Source organism: Neomonachus schauinslandi, chromosome 13, assembly GCF_002201575.2.
Source record: "Neomonachus schauinslandi chromosome 13, ASM220157v2, whole genome shotgun sequence".
In the NCBI taxonomy this organism is placed as follows: domain Eukaryota; kingdom Metazoa; phylum Chordata; class Mammalia; order Carnivora; family Phocidae; genus Neomonachus; species Neomonachus schauinslandi.
In genome coordinates, this window is record NC_058415.1 from 44,007,964 (window position 1) to 44,035,506 (window position 27,543).

The following is a 27,543-nucleotide window of genomic DNA, read 5'->3' on the forward strand; positions in this document are numbered from 1 at the left end:
CTTCAATGTAAAATGTAAAACTATGAAACTTTTACCAAAAAAGAATAGGAAAAAATCTTCAGGATCTAGGTCTAGATAAATAGTTTTGACTTAATATCAAAAGCATGATCCATGAAAGGAAAACTCAATAAATGAGACTTCTAGAGTTAAGAAAACTTTTGTTCTGTGAAAGATCCTGTTTAAGAAGATGAAAAGCTACAGAAGTGGGAGAAAATCTTTGCAAGCCACATATCTGACAAAGGACTAATATCTAGAATAGAAAGAACTCTCAAAACTCAACAGAAAAAAAATAATAATAATCCAATTAGAAAATGTTCAAAGGACGTAAGAGACATTTCACCAGAGAGGATATAGTGGCAAATAAGCACATGAAAAAATATCCAACATCAGTAGCCATTAGGGAAATGGGAATTCAAACCACAATGAGATATCACTACACACCTATCAGAATGGCTAAAATTAAAATCAATGACAACACCAAATGCTGGCAAAGATGGAGAGAAAGTGGATCATTCATATATTACCGATGGGAATGTAAAATGATACAGCAACTCTGGAAAACAATTCAGCAGTTATCTTAAAAAATTAAACATGCAACTACCGTGTGACCTAACAGTGGCACTCCTGGGCATTTATCCCAGATGAATGAAGACTTATGTTCACACAAAGTCTTGTACAAAAATGTTTGTAGCAGCTTTATTTGAATGGATACAATCTGGAAACAACCCAGATGTCCTTCAACAAACGAATGGCTAAAGAAACTGTAATAAATCCATACCTTGGAATACTACTCAGCAGTAAAAAGGAATGAACTATTGATACACACAACCATGGTACCATGAGAGACCCCAAAGAATCTCCAAAGAATTGTTCTGAGTGAAAAAAAAAAAAAAATCAAAAAAGATTACCGTTCTTCACAGGCAGCAACCTCTTCAACCTCAGCCACAGCAACTTCTTCCTATAAACATCGCCAAAGGCCAGGGAAGCAAGGGCAAAAATGAACTATTGGGACTTCATCAAGATAAAAAGCTTTTGCACAGCAAAGGAAACAGTCAACACAACCAAAAGACAACCGACAGAATGGGAGAAGATATTTGCAAATGACATATCAGATAAAGGGCTAGTATCCAAAATCTATAAAGAACTTCTCAAACTCAACACCCAAAGAACAAATAATCCAATCAAGAAATGGGCAGAAGACATGAACAGACACCTTTCCAAAGACACCCAAATGGCCAACAGACACATGAAAAAGTGCTCAACATCGTTCAGCATCAGGGAAATCCAAATCAAAACCTCAATGAGATACCACCTCACACCAGTCAGAATGGCTAAAATTGATAAGTCAGGAAACGACAGATGTTGGTGAGGATGCGGAGAAAGGGGAACCCTTCTACACTGTTGGTGGGAATGCAAGCTGGTGCAGCCACTCTGGAAAACTGTATGGAGATTCCTCAAAAAGTTGAAAATAGAGCTACCATACAACCCAGGAATTGCACTACTGGGTATTTACCCCAAAGATACAAATGTAGTGATCCGAAGGGGTACGTGCACCCCAATGTTTATAGCAGCAATGTCCATAATAGCCAAACTGTGGAAAGAGCCAAGATGTCCATCGACAGATGAATGGATAAAGAAGATGTGGTATATATATACAATGGAATATTATGCAGCCATCAAAAGGAATGAGATCTTGCCATTTGCAACGACGTGGATGGAACTGGAGGGTATTATGTTGAGTGAAATAAGTCAAACAGAGAAAGACATGTATCATATGACCTCAATGATATGAGGAATTCTTAATCTCAGGAAACAAACTGAGGGTTGCTGGAATGGTGGGGGTGGGAGGGCTGGGGTGGCTGGGTGATAGACATTGGGGAGGGTATGTGCTATGGTGAGTGCTGTGAATTGCGTAAGACTGTTGAATCACAGACCTGTACCTCTGAAACAAATAATACATTACATGTTAAAAAAAAAAAAAGAAGAAGAAGAAGATAGTAGGAAGGGAAAAATGAAGGGGCGGTATCGGAGGGGGAGATGAACCATGAGAGATTATGGCCTCTGAAAAACAAAGTGAGGGTTTTAGAGGGGAGAGGGTTGGGGGGATGGGTTAGCCTGGTGATGGGTATTAAGGAGGGCACGTACTGAATGGAGCACTGGGTGTTATATGCAAACAATGAATCATGGAACACTACATCAAAAACTAATGATGTAATGTATGGTGACTAACATAACATAATAAAATTAAAAAGAAAAATAAAATCTTTTTTTAAAAAGCCTTTAAAAATAAGAGAAATATCATTTATAAATTTAAGGATAAAATGCACAAATCATCCCAGCTTGTTAGATACTGTGCTCCATCCTCAGATTCTTCAGTCTGTGTTCTTTTCCTGACAATTCTATGGCGGATGAGTTGGGTGGGTGGATGGTTTTTATATCATGCAGTTACAGTTTTTTTCAAAGGAAAACATGGTTAGTGGGAAAAACCTGGGTATACCAGTTGTTCATTGTGGGTCAGCCCATGTTTCAAGGGAACACCCCAAGCCTACAGCCACCATCTAGTAAAATCTCACATTCCTTCCCACCTTCAGGAAAACCACTAGTGAAGACATCACGAGGGACTGTGATCAACACCGAGGAGCCTGCCATCACAGTTGATGTGGGAAGCACCATCAAAACAGTACAAGGAGTGAATGTAACAATTAACTGCCAAGTTGCAGGTGAGAAATGCATTCATGTGTTAATTCATCTGTTCAGATATTAATGGAACCCTGTGCTAGGTTGAGGGATACAAAGATAAATACAGATTCTACTCTCAGGGACTTAGGGCTAGTAAGAAAGCTAAGGCAAGAACCTCAGTCACCCTGAAAATGGACAATGCTACAGAAGTTTAGAGGAGGAAAGATGAATTCTGGCTGGGATGGAGGTGGTTTCTTATTTCAGCCTTGCACACTGCATGTGCCAAGATGGAAGCAAGGAGTGTTCCAAGTGAACAAATGAGTGTGAAAAATTCATGGAAGTAGGAAAGCCCAAGACTGTAAGCAAACAGTGTGTGCTTTGGTCTGGCTGGGGCCCAGAGTAGAGAAATGGCGTGGAGGGGCTTAAGCTTTAGTATGCTGGGTTGCAATTGCGCCATGGAAGACCTTAAATGCTTGGCCAAGGAGTTCAGAAAAAGGCAGACAGAGAGTGGCATTAAGGAGCCAGACTTCCAGAAGAGTAAGCGAACAGCAGTGCATAAAATGGATTGAAGATAGGAAATACTGGGACGGAGAGGCCAGTTAAGAAGCTGTTTTAGTAGTCGGGGGTGCCTGGCTGGCTCAGTGGGCAGAGCATGTGACCCTTGATCTCAGGTTTGTGAGGTCAAGCCCTGTGTTGGGTGTAGAGATGACTTAAAACTTAAATCATAAAAAAAAAAAAAAAAAGCTGTCTTGGTAGTTTAGAGAAGAGATAATGGGGGCCCAAACTTAGGGCAGTGGTGATGGAAAGATAAAGGGTGGAGGAACAACAGAGAGGGGGCAGAGGTAAGACCAACAGGAATCTGGACCTTACTCTCATCAGAAGTGGGTAGGAGTCATGAACAAAAACAGTGCTATTAGGAGCTGTGATATATAGGAATTGCCCTCCAGTTGGCCTTGCAAACTCAGAGGCCTATAAGGAACAGAAAGTCAGAAGGAAGCAGAGAAGGAGTAGACAATAGGGGGTAGTAGTATGTTCTTTATAAAGGTATTTACCTTTCATTAAAAAGGCAAAAACACCAACACAGAGCCAAACAAAGCCCAGCTGCTGATTCTCCCTTCCTCTGGACCACTAGTGGGTGATATCTACCCTAAGGGTCTTCACGCCCCCAGTGCACAGAAATGAACAGCTGCTGTTCTAGGGCCCAGCTCCAGCCCCTGATTGCCATCCTCATCAGATATCCCCTTCTGTGGCAAACCCAAAGCCGGGCTCCCTGGCCATACTCAGTGGACAGAGTGGACAGGCAGTGGCACCCCTTCTCTGGGGCTGTCTTTGATCCTAAATCTCCACCCCCAAATCGGAGGTTTTACCTCTGCCTGTGATTTATAGGCCACATAACCCAGTTTAGAATAAGTAGGAGGAAGATCTTAAACTAAAGCATGTTGTTTCCAAAGAACAGTCAGTCTGGTTTTCTCTGAAGTATTCTGGTAGCTCCAGGAAATCAGAACTATAAATCTATCTCTGTCATCATACATTAGCTTCTCTTTGTAACACTTCCCTTGGCCTGTGTGTCCAGCCTCGTGAAACCTTCCTCAGTCATATCCCTTCCGGCCTGGCCCTCCCAGATAAGGAGTCAGACAAACCCTCTGACAGGGCTTCCCATGAAGGAGCTGGCCTTCATGCAGGGACTGATGGTGCATGTGGGGCCTTCTGTGCACAACCATCATCCCCCCCGCGGACCACTGTGAACATGTGCCCCAGAGACACAACACTGACTGGAGATATAATGGACCATGCTAGATCTCTTCTTGAGAGATGAGACGGGTAGGAGTAAGAGAATGGAGAGCAAGGGGGCATGCAACAAGGAAGTGGGCGCTTAAAGGAGATTGAGAGAACCAGAATCCAGGTGAGGAAGCATTTACCGTGGGGAACCGGGGACACTAAAACCAGCTTTGGCCAATTCTTTCTTGCCACTTGGTGCCCTGTCTCCCTGACTTCATCCAGAGACTCGCTCTTGGTGACCTCATCGTGAGATCTCAGTTGTCATGCCCACTTTTTGCCTGGCCCTGCACATGACAGTCTTTATTTTGATTTTTATGCATAGAACTATGTGTGTTAATCATGGTTGACTAAAATAAATCTGTGTATCTTTGTCATTATGCCTTTTGTTAAATAAGGTATTTATTCAAAGTGGTGGGCAAGAGCCTGCTTTTGATTACACAGTCGGTCTGTGAATTTGCTGGACAAAGAAATCATCCTTGAGCTGAGTCTCCCATCAAAATACTGAGTGTTGTAATGCGCAATAGCAGCAGGAATGACTTTTACTTTACTAATACAAGTGGCTCTATGGCTCTCTTATGGTGTAATTTTAATGGCTATTTTATAGTCCATATTAAGAATATTACATAATTTATGTAGAGTAACTCATGTCCTCGATGTATGAGTTGTTAGCAGTTTCTCATTAAATAACTTTTTGTACATATATGCTTTACCTTGTAAGATGCAGCCTCACAAATTCTTCCCAACCCTTGAACATAACAAATATTAAGCAATGAGTATGATGAGCATTCTTTTTGAAAAGTGATCCAATCCAGTGTATCACTCCCATACTTTTTCTCTACTTGAGAAAAGTTCAGGAGACCTAGTAGGAGATAAAGGGTTGGGGGAGGAGGGAGTGTTTCAGTCATTGGGACCAGCATGTGCAAAGGGCCTGAAGTAGAAAGAGCAGCCTGCCTCTAAAGGAGTAGAATATGGCTGGGGTGGCTGTAGTTCAGACAACAGAGAAGAAAGTAGCATGACCTATGGCTGAAGGGTGGGGGAGAGCAGACAGGGGCTAGATCTTACATGCTCTCATAGATTATGGTACAATTTGAGATTTTCTTCTAAGAACAAAGGAAGTTTTTGAAGGACTTCAGAGATAAAATTGTTAGGACTGGTGATGCAGAAATAAATAGTTGAGGAATCAGTGACAGGTAGTATATTCATTAAGGTAGGCTAGATTATGCTAATAAGACCCCCAAACATATCATGGATCAAACACAATAGAAGTTTATTATTATTTACGTAAGAGTCCAGAGAGCTGGCTGCCCCACACAATCAGGGTCATGGAATGCTTGTGGCTCTAACACATGCCCTTCAAGGTCTCCCCAGGGGTTATCTCTAACCTGTCAACCAGAAGAGGGGGAAAAGAAAAGCATGGAGGGTGGTTGGGAAGGCTTTGAAGGGCCACACCTGGAAGCAACACATTTACCACTTCTCACGGGCCCTCTTGTCACCTGGCCACTCCCAACCACAAGGGATATTGAGCAACATGGCCTGGATGGGCACCCAGGCAAAAGAGGGAAACCGGTTTGGTGAACCACTATCAATGTCTGCCCCAGTCAGTACAGAGAAATGTGGAAGGCTGAAAAACCTCCTTTCCAGACTTCCGTGGTTCTTTAGAATAATTGCCACGGCTGACGTTTTAGTTACTGTATCCTTTCCTTTTCTTGCACCAAGCCATGGAAGAAGCTGCTCAAGGGCATCATGTCAAGGTGCGCCTTTCAGTGGACACCCCAGCTCGAGATGCTGACAGGCTGTGTGTTGCAAGCAGCCTTCCAAATATAACAAGTGGTCTGGTTAGCAAGAATATCCTATCTGGGATTGAAAAAAGAATATTACAGCATCACCCTACCTGGCAGCCCCGTGGAGATGAAAGGCACTAATCCTTATAATCATCTCAAGTTACAACCCATTATGACCAGACTCATCTACTGATTCTTTCAAGCAACAGGGAGAGCATTGTGTTGTTGATAAGATATGCCACCAAAGGGAAAAAGGCAAAGCAGGGTTTTTTCCTCCTCTGTTTTATACACAGATCATAGCAGGGAGGCCAGACTGTGGAGCCTATCCAAGTAACTTGTCAACAACATAGCGTTGGACTGTGTTCTGTGGTAGAGTATCTTTTCTGTCATTTTTTAGACATTTCTTTTGGTAAAATGTGTGGTCACATCACAACAGCCTAGGGGAAAAAAAAAAAAAAAGTCTCCCACAACCTGACCAACTTCTCAACAAGAAGAGAGCTAACAAAGCCAGCACGCATGGGTTCCAGAAACCCCTCCTCACAATAATCTTGGTGTTACAGCTACAGCAGAAAGGTTCATTCTAGAGTAGAAAATAAGAATTTGACAGTCCAGAAAGAGTAGCGTATCCCTGGTGGTCTAGTGGTTAGGATTCGGCGCTCTCAGAAAGAGTAGCATTTCTGATCTTCTCTGAAGAGGCAGTTGGGTCCAGGGGCAGACAGCGTGGTGCACAGGGTAAGGTGGGGATCCGTGGCATCAAATGGATGAGTGTGGATCTCCACCCTGCCATTTGTAGGTCACTGATTGGCCATGGGGTGAGGGGTAGGGAGAGACAGAGGCTATGTCCCCACGTAATCAGTCAGGGATTCAAACTAACATCACTTTAGGCAGATTTTTTCATCTCTTTGAACAATGTGATTATCTTTATAAAATGTTTGGCTTATAGCAAATGTTCACCAAGTGTTGTTTCTCCTCTCACATGTTCAGGATATTTTGCACAGTCCCTGACCTTCGTGCACTCCCTGTGTTCAGCTATTCTGAACGTCGGTCTTGGGCATGTGTATCTGGTACCTTTTCAAGGGACTCTGGCTTAAACAATGGCTGGTGATGTTCTCTTCAGGCTCATTATCATCTCTTGAGGGGGAAAAAAAAAAGGGAAAAAAGCTCTCTGAGGCCTCATTAATGTTTCCTCTTCCTTTCTTCTATGTTTGAAAGATGTCAGAGTCAGTTGTGAAAGAGACTAAAGAGATTCTAAAGTATCTTTTTGGTGTCACCCTCTGCCTGAGGCCCACAGTCCCAGGCAGGAAGCCCCCACATGTGCCACCAGGCACAACTCCTCCATCAGCAAATTCTCGATGCAGGTCCATACTGGAGTGAGCCTGACAGAGATTTGCTAGTAAATATATTAAAGAACGAGTCCTACATAATTTCTCTCCCTTTGGCATAGCCATCACTTCTCTAAGGTTTTAGCTGTACAGAGACTGGAGGTAACTTCCTTCGACCCCTTGCTATCCTGAACGTTTGCATTTCTCCCATGAGCCCCCCACCCCCTACCCTACCTGGAGAATTCAGTCCTTTTGATAAGCACCTGTCTTATGCTGGCAAACACTCCGATTTCATGGGGGCGGGGCGGGGGCATGAGGCAGAGTGATTAAGGGAATGGAAGAGGCTTGGACCCACTTCCTGGGGAAGTGAGAAATGGCTCCAGGTCTCTCTCAGGGCCTGGGTTCTCTCCCTCTGCCTCTTGTTTCTCACCCCCCCACACCCCCCAATTTCCTCTCTTCTCCTCCGTGTCTCTGCCTCTGGCTGTCGGGCAGGAGCACGGGCCCTTCCAGAGAAGGATGTACTGGGAGTAGCTGGGAGACTTGCTGCAGGATTGTCCATGTTGCAGAGATCCTCAGGAGTGTTGGCGCTGGAGACACACACACCATTCCCATCAGCACAGTGGTGGAGAGAATGTTCGCTCCCCCATTGACTTCGTGGAACCGAGGGCCCATTTAGTCCAGCTCCCTTACTCTACCTGCCTTGCTCTAGAACAGTCTTAGGTCCTAGCGGGGATTGTGTGCTTGCTACCCACAGCACTCTTCAAAAGAACATGCCAACCTACCCACTGCGTGTGAGCGCTTCATAACAAGGGAAATACTGACAGAAAATGATTTGTAGGACCTCGATTCTCCTTGTGTCTTCAGGACAGAAATGGCAGGGAATGTTTTCTTTAGCTTACCTTTCGGAGGCTTTCTCTTGAATGCTGTGGATTTTTTTTTTTTTTTTTTACGTAAAAACTAAGCTCAAGGTCCAACGTCCAAGCTAGCATGGCTAGACATCATGATGCTCTTGCTCTCCCTAGTGGTGCTGCAATGAAAAATCAGCTTTTCTGCCTCTTACCTGCCTCTTCTGTCCAGGTATACTCTGAGGCCGGGCCAGCCTGGTCCTTCTCCTGCATTTGAGCATCAGGCATCATGAGGTATGCCTCTCCCGATGTGCCAAGCCTGCAGTATCTGAGTCTTTATCCCATTTCAGCAGCCCTGCCTACTCCTTCCAGCCAGTTTGGTGATTCTTAGTGGTTTTCATTAAATTATTGGTAATTGGAAGAAAAGAGAAAACCAGAGAATCACTCCTCTGGTCCTTGTAATAGGGAGGAAGGCTCTACAGATTGGCCAGACACTTTGACCACCACCTTGGGCCACCGCTCCAGGCCCACCTGAGGCAGCCGAGCAGGCAGGATACCGGTGAATTCCCACAAGGCAGTTCATCATTGTTGAGGGAGTGTGAGGCCACCTTCCCGCCTCCACCCCACTTCCTCCTGCTGGGAGCTCAGGAGCAGCAAGTGCCCAGGGGGCCATAATTAGGGCGGCCACTGAGCTGGGTGTTACAGAGTAGACTGCTGGCAGATTCTGTTCAGCAGATTCAAGGACAAGTAACAGGTACACAGGCAATCCCTTGAAGACATCTGTGTCCTCACTACTAGGCTGCCCATTAAGGGCAACACTGTCCTTGCCCCAAATGCAGCATGTAGCCCCAACTCAGAAAAGCACAGGACAAAAGATCAAGCCCTTTGACTCTTCCTGGCTTTGACCCCCATTGACCGGGATTTGACATTATTAACATACCCTGGATATACACCCAAGAGTTCTGAGTAAACTTTTTGAACTGGGCCAGCAGGCTGAGTGGCGGGGAACGGAGCTTTCTGCTCCCCAGAGACCTGTGAATTGATGCCACAGATTTTCTGTCTCCCAACTCACTCTGAGCTCAGCCTCCTGCGGGGCCCCCTATGCAGACTATCTCAGAAGGCTTGTCCTGGCCCGGGGCCTGCTTGCCAGCATGGCAACCATCAGGAAACTTCCTAAAGCACGACGGCTGCCCCCTTGTCTTAGCCTACTCAGGTTGCTATTACAAAATATCCATAGACGAGGTGGCTTAAATGTCCGAAATATATTTCTCATAGTACTGGAAGCTGAGAAGTCCAAGCTCAAGGCGCCAGCCCATGCAGGTCTGTTGAGAGCTCTCTTCCTGGATTGCAGACCTCCATCTTACCACGTCCTGACACGATGGAGGGAGAGAGGGCTCGCTCTCCGGTCTCTTCTCATAAGGGCACATTATAATCCCATCATGACAACCCCACCCCCCTAAACCTAATTACCTCCAAATACTATCACATTGGAGGTGGTTAGAACGTAACAACATATGAATTTGTGGAGAAACACATTCAATCAGTGACGCCCCTAAAGGACAGAGCCCAACTTCTAAAGGCAGGTACTCCATCCTAACTCATACACACCCTCCCCAACTCCCTCTCACAAACACGAATCTTGGACTGAAGAAAGAACAGAGTACTTTCTTTTTGTCTCTTTTTTTTGTCTCTTTCTCTGTGGTGCTATGGCCATAGCTCTGTGTTCTCTTGTTCTAAGAAAATACGTAGGATCCAAAAATTACAAGCGTGTTTTCCATGTATAGTGTCAGTTCTGGTAAGGTTCCAGCAGCTTTCTTTTGTCTGGTTCATACCAGACAAAATACTAATATTTCATAGCTTTTAACTTTTTACTGAAGTGTGGTATCTATACAGAAAAGGAGACATATCATAAAGGTACCAAGCCCACCAAACCAGCCCTTGGGTCAGGAACCAGAGAATTACCCGCGACCAAGCCATTTGTCCCCTCTTAGTCTCAACACCTCCCTGTTTGTCCCTCCCTCTCACAGGAGCCACCACCCTGACTGCTAACAGCGTAGATTGATGTTATCGGGTTTGTTTGTCACTTACAGAAATGAGATCATCCAGGGTGTACTCTTTTGCGTCCAGCTTTTCTTACTTAATGTTTGTTTCATGTACTTGTCAATCATTCACTTTCACCGCTGTATAGATTTGGGGCTTATGTCTATCCCTGCTTTCCCCACAGAGTTTTGGGTACTTTCCTTCCATCTTGGCAAGTGCCCTTTACCAGCTGCCCACTTCCTGTTCTGTTAACTGGCCTCTCTCTTCCTGCCTCTTCAGTGTGAGCTTTAAAAGGCTAAAGCTCTCGAGACCACGGAGAGGTCACAGGTATTATTTAGTTTGGCCAGAGGATGGTAGAAGACGCCCATGCAGATGCTTCCTGCAGAGTAGCCCCTGGGAGGGTCCGCCAAGCGGTGGTAACTGCCTCCGGGGTCACCTGAGTGTGTTTTGCTGATGTGTTTATTTTTTTTCTTCCTAGGTGTGCCTGAAGCTGAAGTCACTTGGTTCAGGAATAAAAGCAAACTGGGCTCCCCTCCCCATGGGCACGAGGGCTCCTTGCTGCTCACAGACGTGTCCCCCTCGGATCAGGGCCTGTACTCCTGCAGGGCAGCCAATGTCCATGGAGAGCTAACTGAGAACACGCAGCTGCTGATCCTAGGTAAACACCTCGAGGCTGACCGTCTAGCCCACCCTCCGCCTCCCTTTATCCCTGATCCATTTAATTACATAAAAGCAATATGCCTTCCCTTCCTCCCACCTTAGGGCCTTCCAGTAGAAAGAACACAGACTCAGGGGCCAGGCAGACATCATTTTGAATGCTGGCTCTACTGTTTATTCAGTGTGTGACCTTGTGTGACCTTGGGCAACTCAGTTACCTTACTGAGCCTTAGATGCTGGTCTTGATGTGGATGCACGATGGGGACTGTCCGTGTAGGGGGAGGCGGCTGTCAGCCAGGGCTCAAGAAGTAAAGAAGTTATTGTTAATTTCTTATGCATTAAGGACTTCTTTGAGCATCAAATGAAAACTATTGATGCCCCCTCCAGAAAAATTCATACATATAAAATTTTTCATAGAATTTCAGGAAGTTCATAGTCCAGCCTACCTAAAGTCCACATGGGTACCCCCGTGTCTTAGTCCTTTCAGGCTGCTAAAACAAAACACAAACTGGGCAGCTTATAATAACAGAAGTTTATGTCTCACACCTCTAGAGGCTGGAAGTCCAGGATCAGGATGCCAACATGGTCGGGTTCTGCTGAAGCCCCTTCTCTGGGTTAGACCACTGGCTTCTTGCTGTCTCCGCCCATGGCAGAAGGAACAAGGCATCTCTCCAGGGTCTCGTGTATAACGGCACTAATGGCCATTGTGAGGGCTCTGCCTCACCTCCCAAAGGCCCCGTCACCTAAGACCATCACCTTGGGGGGTTAGGACTTCACCTATGAATTTGAAGGGACACAGACACTCAGACTATAGTACCCCCAAATCTAAGAACCTCTGACTAAAGAGTCTAACACAGTTCTTGGCATAACACAGATATTAGAAATAACAACCACTGGGATACCATCTAATATTCACTGTTGCCCAGTGCCGGACTCTGCCATGTTGTGAACAATAACCCTTCCATCCCCTGGACTAGGGACCCTGGGCTTATCTGCCCCAGGGAGTCTGGAACTTGGTGGGATGCAGTAAAAAAGCTTGTTTTTGTCTTACCTTTAAAAAAAAAAAAAAAGCTCTCTATTCTGTTCCATTGATCTATGTGTCTGTTTTTGTGGCAGTACCATGCTGTCTTGATGATGACAGCTTTGTAATAGAGCTGGAAGTCCGGAATTGTGATGCCGCCGGCTTTGCTTTTCTTTTTCAACATTCCTCTGGCTATGCGGGGTCTTTTCTGGTTCCATACAAATTTTAGGATTATTTGTTCCATTTCTTTGAAGAAAGTGGATGGTATTTTGATGGGGATTGCATTGAATGTGTAGATTGCTCTAGGTAGCATTGACATCTTCACAATATTTGTTCTTCCAATCCACGAGCATGGAACGTTTTTCCATTTCTTTGTGTCTTCCTCAATTTCTTTCATGAATATTTTATAGTTTTCTGAGTACATATCCTTTGCCTCTTTGGTTAGATTTATTCCTAGGTATCTTATGGTTTGGGCTGCAATTGTAAATGGGATCGATTCCTTTATTTCTCTTTCTTCAGTCTTGTTGTTGGTGTATAGGAATGCCACTGATTTCTGTGCATTGATTTTATATCCTGCCACTTTACTGAATTCCTGTATGAGTTCTAGCAGTTTTGGGGTGGAGTCTTTTGGGTTTTCCACATAAAGTATCCTATCATCTGCAAAGAGTGAGAGTTTGACTTCTTTGCCAATTCGGATGCCTTCTATTTCTTTTTGTTGTCTGATTGCTGTGGCTAGGACTTCTAGTACTATGTTGAATAGCAGTGGTGATAGTGGACATCCCTGCTGTGTTCCTGACCTTAGGGGGAGAGCTCTCAGTTTTTCCCCATTGAGAATGACATTCGCTGTGGGTTTTTCATAGATGGCTTTTATGATATTGAGGTATGTACCCTCTATGCCTATACTCTGAAGAGTTTTGATCAAGGAAGGATGCTGTACTTTGTCAAATGTTTTTTCTGCATCTATTGAGAGGATCATATGGTTCTTGCTCTTTCTTTTATTAATGTATTGTATTACATTGATTGATTTGCGGATGTTGAACCAACCTTGCAGCCCAGGGATAAATCCCACTTGGTTAGCCTGGTGATTGGCTATTAAAGAGGGCACGTTCTGCATGGAGCACTGGGTGTTACACGCAAACAATGAATCATGGAACACTATATCAAAAACTAATGATGTAATGTATGGTGATTAACATAACATAATAATAAAAAAAAAAGCAATGATTAGAGCCCTCATGCTAGTTTTCTCACTAAGAGAAAGCTATCATTCTAAGAAAAGGAAACTATGAGAAGTATGAAGAATCACACACCATACATACATACACACACATTCATATATTGGAGACCTCCTTGGGGAAAAATAATTAAACTTTATACTCGTATTTCCATACCTCCAGTTGCTGATAGACCAAAGCCTAGGGTCTCTAGCCCTTGCCCGCTCAGGTTTCAGAGAGGCCCCGGTGGGTTTCCATCTCACCAGTGGCTGCATAAACGTCCAGTCATCTTAGAAAGCCACAGGAAGGCAGCTCCATGACAGATGTCATTTGTTCTGTGTTGGGTTTCATCCGGCTGAGCTGCTTGCGAGTCTGGAGCCTGGGGCCCAGGCACGGTTGCCCCACACTGAGTTAACGGGGCTTCCTGTGGGCTTTTCCTCCTGAAATAAGCCTTGATTGTCACCTGCACTGACAGAGAGAAGAGCCTAGGATGCGTGGTTGCTACAGTAGCTTTGCCAATGAAGGGCATGTGTTCTGCCAGGCATCTCTTGCAGCATTGCGACTGAAGACCAGTGTGACCGTGAACATGGAGCTGGATGAGTAGGACATCTTCCCATTTTAATCAAACGTGATGGGAAAAAAAAAATCACTGTTTAGACTCTTAAGTGGAGGGCTTTTCTTGATCAGAAGCCTTGGTTTATTAATCCAAGTATTTTTAGTTGTATGGGTGGCTATGAACATAGAAATAATGTCTCTCTTTTTATTTTAATCAGCCAAAATGGGGCTTAATTTTTTTTTTAAAGATTTTATTTATTTATGAGAGAGAGAGAATGAGAGACAGAGAGCATGAGAGGGAGGAGGGTCAGAGGGAGAAGCAGACTCCCTGCCGAGCAGGGAGCCCGATGCGGGACTCGATCCTGGGACTCCAGGATCATGACCTGAGCCGAAGGCAGTCGCTTAACCAACTGAGCCACCCAGGCACCCCGGGGCTTAATTTTTAAACAAGGGATTTTGTGTATAAAAGTGAGCTTTCAGGCCAAGCTCTGTAGCATGGAGACTTGATGTGTAATGTGACTTTCATTCATTTATTCCTGTGGCCGTTGAACAAATATTCATGACATATTGCCTCTAAGTTCCATCTCGAGCGTTGGGATAAATTTAAGAGGTGACCTCTGGGGGCGCCTGGGTGGCTCAGTCGTTAAGCGTCTGCCTTTGGCTCAGGTCATGGTCCCAGGGTCCTGGGATCGAGCTCTGCATTGGGCTCCCCACTCAGCGGGAAGCCTGCTTCTCCCTCTCCCACTCCCGCTGCTTGTGTTCCCTCTCTCACTGTATCTCTCTCTGTCAAATAAATAAAAAATCTTTAAGAGGTGACCTCTGTCTTTGGAGAATTTATGGTTTCCCTCGGAAGATCAAATGGACATGCACCAAAGAAGAACAATATGATAGAAGTTCTAAGGGCATTAGGAGGAGCTGACATTTGGCCCAGGAAGATCTGATGGTTTTGAAGATGGGACATAACCTCCCTTTTTGACTTTTAGGAAATAAGCAAAGGTTTCTTGAGTTTAATATTCTTTTTTTAAAGATTGATTGATTGATTGATTTGAGAGAGAGAAAGCACGAGCAGGAAGGGCAGAGGGAGAGAGAGAAACTCAAGCAGACTCCCCACTGAGCAGGGAGCCCAACACAGGGCTGGATCCCACGACCCCAAGATCATGACCTGAGCCAAAACCAAGAGCTGACTATTAACTGACTACACCACCCAGGCATCCCTTGAGTTTAATATTCTTGAGGGACTATTCAGTATTCAATTTCAATATCCTCAAGGGAATATTAAAAAATGGGTGATGGGCATTAAGGAAGGCACATGTTGGGATGACCACTGGGTCTTGTGTGTGGGTGATAAATCACTGGATTCTGCTCCTGAAACCAGGGAGGCACTATATGTTAACTAACTTGAATTTAAATTTTAAAAATTAATTACTTAAGTTTAAAAAAATAAAAAAGATGGGAAGAAGAGACTCTAGGCTGGAGTAAACTACTACCATCAGTTCCTAAAATCCTGGTATTTCAGAGTAAAAAGAGATCTAGGAAATGATGAGTTTCCTCACCATTTTATAGACAAGGAAACTAAGGCTTAGAGGAATTAAGTGACTTGCCCAAGTTAGTGAATGACAGAGCCACAGCTCAAATAGAGCATTCCCGAACCCAAACATGATGTTTTCACCTATACCATATAAAGAAGATTTTTAAATTATATATAACATATATAATGTCTTTATAATTTATATAGATAGATAGATACAGATATAAAAATCTCAAGCTCATCATTGTTTTCTGTATGCAATGGTTTTTTGCAGTCAAGGCAGAGTAGACAGAAGGCATATTTCTGAAGCGGACTCTCAAGCCATTATGACTTACTTGCCACCCTTAACAAGTATCTGACAAGGTGACAGGCACAAAATAGGCCCTCACTGAACACTGATGAAATGACCATCAGTTATAAAAGAAATACTCCTGCTTCTCTTCAGACTCCAACAAGTGCTCTAGAGAAAAAGATGGGAGTCCACCTTGGGAGACGTAGGAAGTGGGGAAACAGGATTCTGCTTCTTTTCTCAGAGAATCTTGAGTCCTCTCACCACCAGCTTCAATAGGTGCTCTCCTCTTTATTTGTCCAGTGGAAATGATAAGCCACTCTATTTCCCATTTGTGTCACTTTGGGCTCTGGTTAACTAGACCCCTGATGACTTCAGCCCTAACTCCTTCTAAGATTTTAAAGAACAAATCATCCCTGTCCTGCTTATCCGGTCCTACCTGGGCATAAAAATCCAGACCACAAAGCAAATTCACTTTATCAACTTCATAAATAAACTTTTTCTTCATAGAAAATGTCACTGGTAGGCTTCTTTTAAATAATAAATTCCTGGGTCACCTGGATAGTGCAGTCAGTTAAGCATCTGACTCAGTTTTGGCTCAGGTCATGATCTCAGGGTCGTGAGGCTGAGCCCCGTGTCAGGCTCAGTGCTAGGCGTGGAGTCTGCTTAAGATTCTCTCTCTCCCTCCCCCTCTACCTTCCCCCCCGCCCCGACATGTGTGTGCACTCTCTCGCTCTCCCTCTAAGATAAAAAATTCCTGTGGTGATGTATCCCTATCTGTGGGGACAGTAACAGAGTGCTCTAAAGGATACTGTAAGAGTTAAATGAAAAAAGGAATGAAAACTATTTAACACAGGACTTGGCATATAATAAATGCTGAAGAAGTGTTGGCTTTTTAAGAGTATTTTTATAATATAGTTTAATTTGCCTACACATTTATAGAGACCCAGTGGTACTGTGGTATAAAGTGGTATATAGTAAGGAACTCCTAAAATCAACATGCCTGATTCTTATTACTGACCTTACTGTTTTGGGCATCAAATACTAAGCTGGAAATTCTGACTCACCTTGATAGGTACACTTTCTCTGTGGGAAAAAAAATGATGCTAAAAGGCAACCATAATGCCTGCCTTAAATACATGCCCATCTTCCCTTCCCCCCTTAATACAGCCTTTATGCTTTAACCTGCCTGACTCCCCATCTGCCTTCCCACAGATCCCCCCCAAGTCCCCACACAGTTGGAAGACATCAGGGCCTTGCTTTCAGCCACTGGACCGAACCTTCCTTCAGTGCTGACATCTCCTCTGGGAGCACAGCTGGTCCTGGATCCTGGGAATTCCGCTCTCCTTGGTGAGTCCAAATCTCTGGAACATTGGGCTGAAATCCAGGGCTGGACAGGATTTATGGATGGGTGACTGCTTGCAGGTGGGAGGGAGGCAGCAGGAGGGGGTGGCCAACAGGAAATCACTAAATTGCCTACAGAATCCAGACTCACCAGTGGAAACTTGGCTGACTTTCCATGTGAGGTGAGTGCAGATCTTAGTCTGGACTCTAGCTTGTCTAGATTCCAACATGGCTCCTTTCTGAATCCTCTTGGGCTAATACCACAGTCAAGATCCTCTCAATCAGACTGACTCACTGAACAGTAAGTAAGTAAAAAGCAGAGTAGTAAAAATAGCTCCTGTATCTCCTCTCCCCTTGCCAACCATACCCCAGTGTGCCGCCATGACCTCCTCATAACTAAACTAGAGCTATCATCAGCTTTCAAGAAGAAAAAGCTAGATAATTCTATTTAGGCTAGCCTTCTATAGGTAGGGCCTGAAACCAACCCAGATGGAGTCCTCAAACAAGTGTTTAAATAGCTTTACCAAGTATAGCTTCTCTGGCATCTGTCAATGGGAACCTTCACCAATTATTGCCCACATGGCTGGCGCCCTCTGGTAGCAGAGAGCTTTATGAGGGCATCCAGGCCCTGGACCCTTCACACCAGAATCATGGAGATGCCACAGGAACCTCTGTACTCCCGTTATGGCTTCTGGAGAGGGTCAAGTCAAGGTGGAGGAGAAGAATTATCTGCCTTCAAAAGCCTGAGGGGGGGGGAAAAAACAGGTCTACAAAATGGGGGAAATCACCATGCTAACTCTTTGTGGCCCCAAATGTTGCTAATGGTAACTAAAATTATTCCTTTGGCTCAAAGTTGCAAGTTTCTCTTTTCTCCTCCCCACCACCTAGCAAGGAGCAGGAGGCCAAAGGGTGCCTAGTCATACTGGCCATGTTGCTAAGTCAGATTTATCAACATGGCCACAGGGACTGGTATAGGATTACAAACAGAAAGATTACCTTCAGGTTTCATTATGATCTAAAATTAACAAAGAATGCTCATAGTGTATGAGCATATGGAAAAAGCCTATAATTTCTCTGTTTCTGATCTGATCCTAAAAATAAGACACATATAATGACAAGTAGCCCTATTCTGTTTCCCATAACTTACACAAGCTTGGCATTGAGTTTTTCCACATCACGTTAATCAGAATTCATGGAAGTTTCAAACTGCTTTCTTTTGGCTTATAAATGGTAAAAGTATTCCAAATTAAATGTGAGTATTGTAAACTTTTTTTTATTTTAGACTCATCACTATGAGAAATTGTCATAACTATTAATCATAGCCCAGTCACTAGCAGAATGTGCAGCAATGGTTTATTTTCAAGTTCAGTAACTCTTGGGTCACTCAGGTGCCATTCAGCATGCTGGAAAAATTAACCTGCTCATATTTTTCCGTGATAGTTTTACTTTCTTTCTCCCTATTCTGGAATAATATTTTGTCTCATTGTAGTCATAAGCAATAAGAATTTATTGTGCTTTATGTTGCTGCATTCCATCGCTAGTTTATAGTGCTCTGTTACCTTAGACTGGTATTTAACTCTAACAGTTGAGAGACACCGTAATACCCTAGTTCACATCCAGACTGTTCCATTTGAATGGGACAGTGAGTCAGTAACCATAAGTTCCCTGAACGTAACTGCTTAGGCAACATGGATTCTAGCGGTGAATGTTGATGCCTCACCAGCATTGTGCTATGGGAAATAGAAAGCAAACACATACACACACACACACACACACACACACACATATTTATGATGTGAATGTTTTAAATATTTGCCTAGACTCAGCTGATAGTAAATTTGGCAATCACATTCTGGAATTATTACATAAACACTTTTAAGAGATAATGTCTTACAGGGTTGGCAAACTATAGTCCCTGGGCCAAATCTAGGTCACTGCTTGTTTTTTTTTTTTTTTTATTTGAGAGAGAGAGAGTGAGAGACAGAGAGCATGAGAGGGAGGAGGGTCAGAGGGAGAAGCAGACTCCCTGCCGAGCAGAGAGCCCAATGCGGGACTCGATCCCGGGACTCCAGGATCATGACCTGAGCCGAAGGCAGTCGCTTAACCAACTGAGCCACCCAGGCGCCCTACTGCTTGTTTTTGTAAATAAAGTTTTATTGGCATGCAGCCATGCCCATTTATTTACCTATGTATTGTCTGTGACTTCTTTCATGCCATGATGGCAGAGTCAACTACTTGTGACAGAAACCATACGGCCCAGAAGCCTAAAGCATTTCCTTTCTAGTCCTTTACAGAAAATGTCTGCCAATCGCTGATCTAGTCCATCCACCTCATTATGTAGAAAGAACACCAAGGTCTATGCTGGTGATCACACATCTCTTGGTTCTGAGGAGGACCAATCTTTGCACCGTACCACTCTGTCTTTTATCCTGTCACTAGGTTAGGTTTTCTCCATGAAGTAAAATAGCCTGAAAGAAAAAAGCAAGCCAACAAACCTGACTTATAGTAGTAGAAGTCTTTCTCAGGAAGGTCGGGAAAGAGAGGCCCTAGATTTTTGTCAAAATTAGATGACTTTGGGTGCTTCCAATAAGAAAACACATGATTATATGTGGCTTAAGAAAAGCAGTTCAATCTCTTCTCAGCCTATCTTATTTAGGTCCAGAACCTGTTAGGATGTCTCACAGAATGTATCCATAGGGTTTGGTCCGCCCCCCTATATTTAGTCCCAAACTCTCCTTCATGAGCAAGCAAGCTGAAATGCCCAGGCAGAGGGACTCCTGACTTCTCTGCTGGAACCTCATGCCATGCTAGTCTTATAGAGAGCCAAACAGCACAAACCTTTTCTCGTCCCTTGTGATTTACCAAGAGGAGAGAGATTCAGGCATTCAAACCTGGGTTTGCAGAGTAAAGTTTTCCCATGAAAGAAGCCATTGTGCCTGGCCCCTCTCCCCAGCCGGGGGCTCAAGGGTCACAGCCAGCACACGCAGCAGCCTCTCAGCAGCATCAGCAGGCACTCCAGGGCCCTGCATGGTAACAGTTCCACTTCTCAGAGCCCTTCCAGCCCTGGAGAAGCCAGGCAGTGAGGCCAAGGCCCACCCACGACAGCCAGGCAGTAGTGTTTTCCTTCTGACCACCGGAGACCAGCAGCCTGCACATTTTCTTCTCTATTCATTTGAAGACCTAAGAACTGCAGAGCATGGTTGGCCTAGATGCAGTTCTGACAAATCATACCACACCGATGAGGGAACTATGGCTGGAATGTATGAGACCCAGATCTGGAGTTTAGGGTGCAGTTTATAGTCATTGTTTTCATGTAAACCCCTCAAAGTAGGAGGATATTTCAGAAAACAGTTGAATAAATATTAATGTTCAAAATTGAAAGCCTTGGTGAAGGGCCTAAGAAGGCAATATCTCAAAGATAGATCAGTTTGCTCATTGAATAAATATTTGTTGAGTGCCTAATATAGACACTATGCTAGGGGCGGGGATACACAGTAAATACGATAGAAAAACCTAGCTCTCATTCATTCAGTCCAGAAAAATTTATTGAGCATTTACTAGGCGTTAGGCACTGACCTAGATCTGAAGATACAGTGACACACAAGCAGATTAACATACCTGCCCTTGTTTGGCTTGAATTCCGGTACACACTTCAAGTCTGATGGGGAGAGTTATTCAAGTAAGAAGACTGTGATCAAAATAGTAATTACTGGTGCTCTGGGGACATATGGCAGAACAGCACCCTTGGTCTGAGCTTTAGGCAAGCTTTCTTGAGGAGATATTTGAGCTGAGATTAGAAGAGAGACTGGAAGCTATCCAAGTGAAGAGCGAGCATCCCAGACAGAGGAGATCCAGAGCATTCCAAGGCAGAGGAACCTGCAGAGGTTCTGAAGCAAGAAAGCCTAGAGCATTTAAGGAAGCATCACAGCAGTAACTAAGGGGAGAATGGCCTAAGATGAAGGTAAAGAGAGAAGCAGGAGCAAGTTGCTGGCCCTCTGTGAGCCCTGGTAAGACTTTCACACTTTGCACTAGTTGCAATGGGAAGTCTCTGAATGGTTTAAAAGCAAGAGAGAGACATCATCTGATTTGTGTATTAAAAGCCTGTTTTGGCTACTGAGCAGGGGATGGGTTCCAGGGAAGAGACTAGATAGAGTCCACCATTTAGGAAGTATTTCAGGTAAGAGATAACCATGGGTGAGAGTAGAGAGCTGGAGAGAATGGGAAGAAGTGAACAAATTCAGGGATTTGTAAGATGTAACACCGACAGGGCTTGGTAAATAGGTTAACGTCCGGGGCCAATGGTCGTCCATACGATTCTCTGGAAAGCTCATGTACCTGCTATGTGCTGATGACACATTTCAGACCACTCAAGTCAACACATTGGAATAAAATGGAGACCTGCCTAGGTATACAACTGTAGAAAGTGTTGTTAAAAGATAGTCAAAGATTTTGTTATTAAATTCTGGTTCATTTCCTTTACACACACCTGTCCAGTCTCCCTTAGATGCAGGGTCCTATGCCCTCCCCCAGCATTGGAGCTCAGAAGCAGTAGGAGAGAGAGAAAAGTCAGTCATGTGTGAGAAAAAGCTCTAAAGAGTTGCAGAAAAAGCCAAAGGGAACAGGGAAGGAAGGACCCCTTTCTTTGGCGAAGGGAAAATCAGAGTGGGCTTCAGAGAGGAACTGTTCAAACTCAGTCTTAAATGATGAGTAAAAGCATTCCAAGCACTGACGGAATAGACACTTACTGAGCAACTTCTATGTTCTGGGCACCATCGAAGGCACTGGGGATGCAACAGAGAACAAAATAAAAATCCCTTCTCTCATACAGCTTTCATTGTGCTATGGGAAATAGAAAGCAAACACAATGAAGTAAATGACATAGTATATTAGAAGGTATGGAAGGCATAGTATATTAGATAAGTGCTATGGAAAATAAAGCAGGGAAGGAAGGATGGATAGTGCCTCTGTGGGAACGAGGATGCAATTTTAAATTAGATTGGCAAGACAGGGCTCATCAAGAAAGTTATCTTTGAGCAAAGACTTGAACATGAACTGTTGAGCCTTGCATGTGTCTGGGGGAAGAGAAGAAGGGAAGAGAGATAAGAGGAGGAGGGAGGGGAGGGGAGGGGAGGCAGTGGAAGAGCCAGTGTGGAATCCTTGAGGCAGGGACATGCCTAGTGTATTCAAGGAACAACAAAGAAGCTAGTGTAGTGGGGCAGGAATGGAGTCATTGGGGTTGTGTGTGGGAGAGAGAAGATCAGAGACGTAACAAGGCTGAGGGCAAATTGTGTAAGGCCTTGTAAATGGTCATGTTAAAATAGCAGTGAGAGAACTATAAATGCCCAAATTTATAAACAGACTCAATATCGCATTGAGCATCATGGGCTTTTCCAGGATTAGGCAGGGGCAGGCAGAAGTGATTTCTTTTATTGGAAACCATGTGGCCAACTGAATATTATATAGCTGACTCTAGTAAAAGAGAGGTTTATCAGGCTGGCTCTGGTACAAGCCAATATTGCTGACTTAATTTGACTCACATGTGTTGGGCACCTGCTACCTCTACCTGGCCCTGAGCTGGGCTTCTGCAGGCACGTGCCTGGCCATTTCCTTCATCTAGGAAGAGGTTCCCAATTGCACTAGAGTCCCCTGAGAAGTTTAAAAAAAGAAAAGTCCCCCCTGAGACCAATTAAGACAGAATCTCTGGGGGTGGGGGTACGCATCAGTACTTTTAAAAACTGATTCTCAGAGCTTGAATGGACTTAAAAAGTCACTTCCACATCCCTTTCTATTCATGTAGAGGCTGGGGTGGGGAAATGGTAGGCTTTATCATTTAAAAAAAATTTAGCCTGGCTTTCAAGATTCCTTGCTATTCAGACATAGCCTCTGTATGGATCTTTCTGTCTTATTCCCATCACAAATGATTCCTCCATTCCAATCAAACTGTTCCCTAGTAATTGCCATGGCTTTGACCCTTTCTTGCCTGGAATACCCTCCTGTCCCTTCCTTTCTAGCTAAATCCGAAGTCTTCAAGGCACAGTCCAAGCCATTCTGTGAGGCCTTCTTGTAGTGCTTCAGCCTGAGCTGATCCCGCCTTGCTGACCTCCTGAGGCACCTACTCCAGACCAGGGTTGGGCAAACCTTTTCCATAAAGGACCAGATAGGAAGGAAACACTTTACACATTTAAGGCCACAAGGTACCTGTTGCAAGGACTCAACTCTGCAGTTGCCGAGTGGAACAGCCATGGACAATAAGAAACAAATGGGTGGAGCTGTGGTCCAGTAACACTTAATTTACAGAAACAAGGCTGGGTTTGGCGCTCAGGCCATCGCTAGTCAACCCATGCTCTAGACCACTGATAGGACACCGAGCAGACCACCGTTTGTATTATTATTTTTTTTAAGAATTTATTTATTTATTTGACAGAGAGAGACACAGCGAGAGAGGGAACACAAGCAGGGGGAGTGGGAGAGGGAGAAGCAGGCTTCCCGCCGAGCAGAGAGCCCGACATGGGGCTCGATCCCAGGACCCCGGGATCACGACCCGAGCCAAAGGCAGACGCTTAATGACTGAGCCACCCAGGCACCTCACCGTTTGTATTATTAAAGGTATCTCCCATCTATGTCATGTCTCCCAACTAGATTCTAGGTCCTGGGGAGAAAAGAGGCTGCATAAATATTCTCAGGTGAGGGGTACCTGGGTGGCTCAGTCGGTTAAGCATCCAACTCTTGATTTCGGCTCAGGTCATGATCTCAGGGTGGTGAGATTGAGCCCCGTATCAGGCTCTGCGCTGAGCGTGGGCCTGCTTAAGATTCTCTGCCTCTCACACGTACTGTCTCTCTCTCAAAAAATAAATAAATACTCTCAGGTGATTTAAAACAGGATTAGGTAGCAGGACCTTGGCTTAGAAAGTCTCTTGAGTCATTTCCATCTTATTTCTCCTATAATTAAAACTTTATCATCTATTCCACATACTTCCACTCTCACCCCACCCTGTACACTTCCTGATTATTCTGATACAGATTGGATCGAGCCCTTCCTGCACCCCGTTAGAAGGCAATTCACACAGTAAAGGTCAGTCAGTACCCGCGGCCACACCTGTTGGGAAGCCAATTTTTCATGATTGTTCGGAAGACTAAGATCATCACCGCTTCCTCTCTAAAGATCCTTGTGGGAACGGCAAGTTCTGATGGCCAACAGTTAGATAAAAATTAATCCACCATGGAGACCCATCCCATCAGAAATTGCAGACATGGCCAGAAAAGTGGTGCGGAGAAAAGGCAAAAAAAAAAAAAAAGGAGAGGGCTAGCATACTTGATGGGGGAGAGGGAAAGAAGAGAAATTTATCCTGACCTTTTTTGAAGGGACATGAGTTGGCATCTGTTTTCTCATTTATATTGAAAACCTGAGGTTTTATGTCACAAGGAAAATGCTTTTGATTTCCTATAGCTTTGCCCACAAAAAGAATATACTTTGCTATTAAGAAGAAAGGTCAGCATTTGGTCGTTGTTTATGGCACCTGCTTATGCACATTTGTCTTTTCTTTTTAATAAAATCCAAAGGAGAGAAGAGAGACCCATGGGGCCTGCAGGAAGCTCTGTAGCACATACACCATAAAACTAAATCAGGATTGCAGCGGGCATTTGCGAGGAAGCCACAGGAAGGAGAGCTGTGGTTCTTTAGATCGGAGTGAACATCCATAAATTTAAAAAGACACCAGAACATAAGTGACACTTAAAATAGTTGGACACAGAAAGCGAGGCAGTAAATCTCCCTGCCTAGCCACCGTCCCAAGCCACAGCAAGCATCCAGGCACTAGCTTATTTTAAGACTCCAAGTAGTCAGGAAATGGGGACCTTGAGAAACTTACACTTGCCCCTGCCCTTTGCTGGCACAAGCACACAATTCCCAGGCCCTCCTGCCCTCACCACCATGTTTAACGGGAATGACGTGAATGAGTCGGATGTCCCAGAGATAGACAGGTATTGAAAGTCCATCAGTGGGAAAGGGAGGAACTCTACGCTTTACCTAATAAATCCTTCCGCAGCCCTGCACTGGCTTTTGAAAATACGCACTCTGGTTCCGTGCCTTCTTGCATCTGTGTGATGCTAGAGGCCGTTTTACGGTGGTCCCAGGACCTGGGGGCAGATGGTGGAAGGGAAGACAGGATCATGACCTAAGGCCCCTGCCTCATTTGCACAATGGGCGGGACAGTGCTGGTACCTCAGCTAGAAGACCTATTTCCAAATCCTCAGCATCTGCTTCCTCTATTATAAATAATTTGTCTTAGCCCGTTCGGGCTGCTATAACAAACACTACGGAGTGGGTGGCTTATCAACAACAGAAACGTATTTCTCATAGTTCTGGAACTGGAAGGCCAGGTTTGCGGTGCCTGCACAGGCATATTCTGGTGAAGGCCCTCTTCCTGTTTCAAAGCCAGCACCTTCTTGCTGTGTCCTCACAATGTGGAAAGGGCTAGGGATCTTCATGCGGTCTCTTTTATAAGATCACTAACCTTGCCATGAAGGTGCCACCTTATGATCTATATACCTCCCAAGGGTCCTATGTCCTAATACTATCACACCAAGCATTAGGATTTCAGCATATGAATCTGGTGGGAGGCACGGCGGGGGGGGATCACTAACATTCAGACCATAACAGTAATGCCCATCTTGCAGAATTAATTATACTAAATGAGATATCATAAGCAACCTGCCCAGTTTAGTGCTTGGTACAGAGTGGTTGCTAATAGATGTTAATTTCCGGCCTCCATCCCTTACTTCCCTGTTGAATCTATGAACCAAGAAGTCTATTCTCTTCTTCACTGTGGTGTCTGGCACAAGTTCTTCCTTATAGGACCAGAACTTGTTGCCATTTTGAGTGTAAGTTACTGGCTAAAAAATCATTCAGGAGACAGGTGCCTTACTGAAGGGTTCATTCTATGCCAGGTGCTAGGTAGGAACAGAGAAGCATGATGTATGTGCCCCCTGACACCAAGGAACTTCTTATCTAGTTAGAAACCATCAGCACAGAAGGAAGAGTAAGAAAGCAATGTAAGTTGAGGAGGAAGAATAAACAGAGTACTGAATGGCAGCTCTGTGCATTTATAATAAAAGACCAAGGTTTCAGTTCTCTCCTGAAAGTTCTGTTCCCATTTCTCCATCCAAGGCCCACGCTCTCTGTTGGGACCCTTCCCAGGCACATTAGAGTGGTTCGGAGTGCAGACTCTGGAGTCCGAAAGCCTGGCTCGGCCGTGTGGTAACAGCCTTACTACCCTGAACAAGTTCTGGAAGTTCTCTTTGCCTTGGACTGTAAAATGGAGGTAATAACTACATATACCTCCAGGGCTTTTGGAAGGAGTAAATGAGGTAATACATATAAAGTGCTTAGAATGGCTCTTTGGCACACAGTAAATGCTCAGCTAATGCTAGTCATTACTATCTTGGCAATACATGTTCTTGCCCCAGGCTTCCCCTTCTCAAAGTGGAGGAACCAGGAAACTTAAGGATGCCCTGGGGATACCATATTATATACTTGCAAGTTGCTAAGAGAATAAATCTTAACAGGTCTTCCACAAAACAGAAATGGGAATTATGTGAGGAGATGGGGGTGTTAGCGATGGTGGTAATCATTTTGCTGTAAATAAGGGTGTCAAATAAACACATTGTACACCTTAAACTTACACAGTGGGTATGTCAATTATATCTCAATAAAGTTGGAAAAGGGGGAAAAAATGCCCCTTGGAGGCCAGGTCCCGAAGGCAGAGATAACCTACCTTTTCACTAACTTACCCATTTTATGCTATCTATATTTCTTTTATATATTTACCAATTAACATACTTTTTAGTCAAGTTCCCTTTGGCCATTTCAACCTCTCTCAGATAAATTAAGCAAGATAAAGGAAAAGGCTTTTGCCCACTACTGAACCAAAAAGATGAAAATGGCATGAACTTGGGAATAGGACTTGAACAATGGTCAAGTCACATAACCTTTATGAGTCTTCCTTTCTCCTTAGTAAAATGGGTTGCTAACCCATCTCTCAGGACTGATTTGAGAGTCAAATGAAATTAAATATGTAAAAACATTTTGTAAACTCTAAAGTACTCTATAAAACTTAGTTGTTGCCTTGATCCTGGGGCTAGAGGTGAGGATGGTAGTAAAGGTAGGATTTCTAGGACCCCGAGGAGAAGGCAAAGTCTCAGGGGAGATTCTGGACCACTTGTGAAGCCCCTTGCTTCCACCCAAGAGTAATTTCCTTAGTGTTCCTCTTCGCTGCATACTGGAATGTAGATTGCATTGTTGTTTTTTTAAGGGACCTGGGGAGAGGATGCTGACTCCTGGAGAGTGTTGCTCATAAACTACAGAGGACTCACAGCACCTGAGTTGACTTCGTGGGGCAGCGGGACCTGAGCAGCACCATGGAGGATATATGGGATTAGACGGGCCAAGAAAGGAGCACGGGTGTGAGTTAGGCATCCCTCGTGAGAGCAG

General features: G+C 44.4%; 1 protein-coding gene across 1 annotated transcript in view; it reads left to right on the top strand.

The window, feature by feature from the left end:
- ADAMTSL1 (ADAMTS like 1) overlaps positions 1 to 27,543 on the top strand; it is a 376,366-nt gene that overhangs the window by 282,974 nt on the left and 65,849 nt on the right. Inside the window, 3 exon segments of the mRNA XM_044920766.1 lie at positions 2,592 to 2,720; positions 10,925 to 11,104; positions 16,926 to 17,060. Of these exon segments, the coding sequence (XP_044776701.1) occupies positions 2,592 to 2,720; positions 10,925 to 11,104; positions 16,926 to 17,060 (444 nt within the window).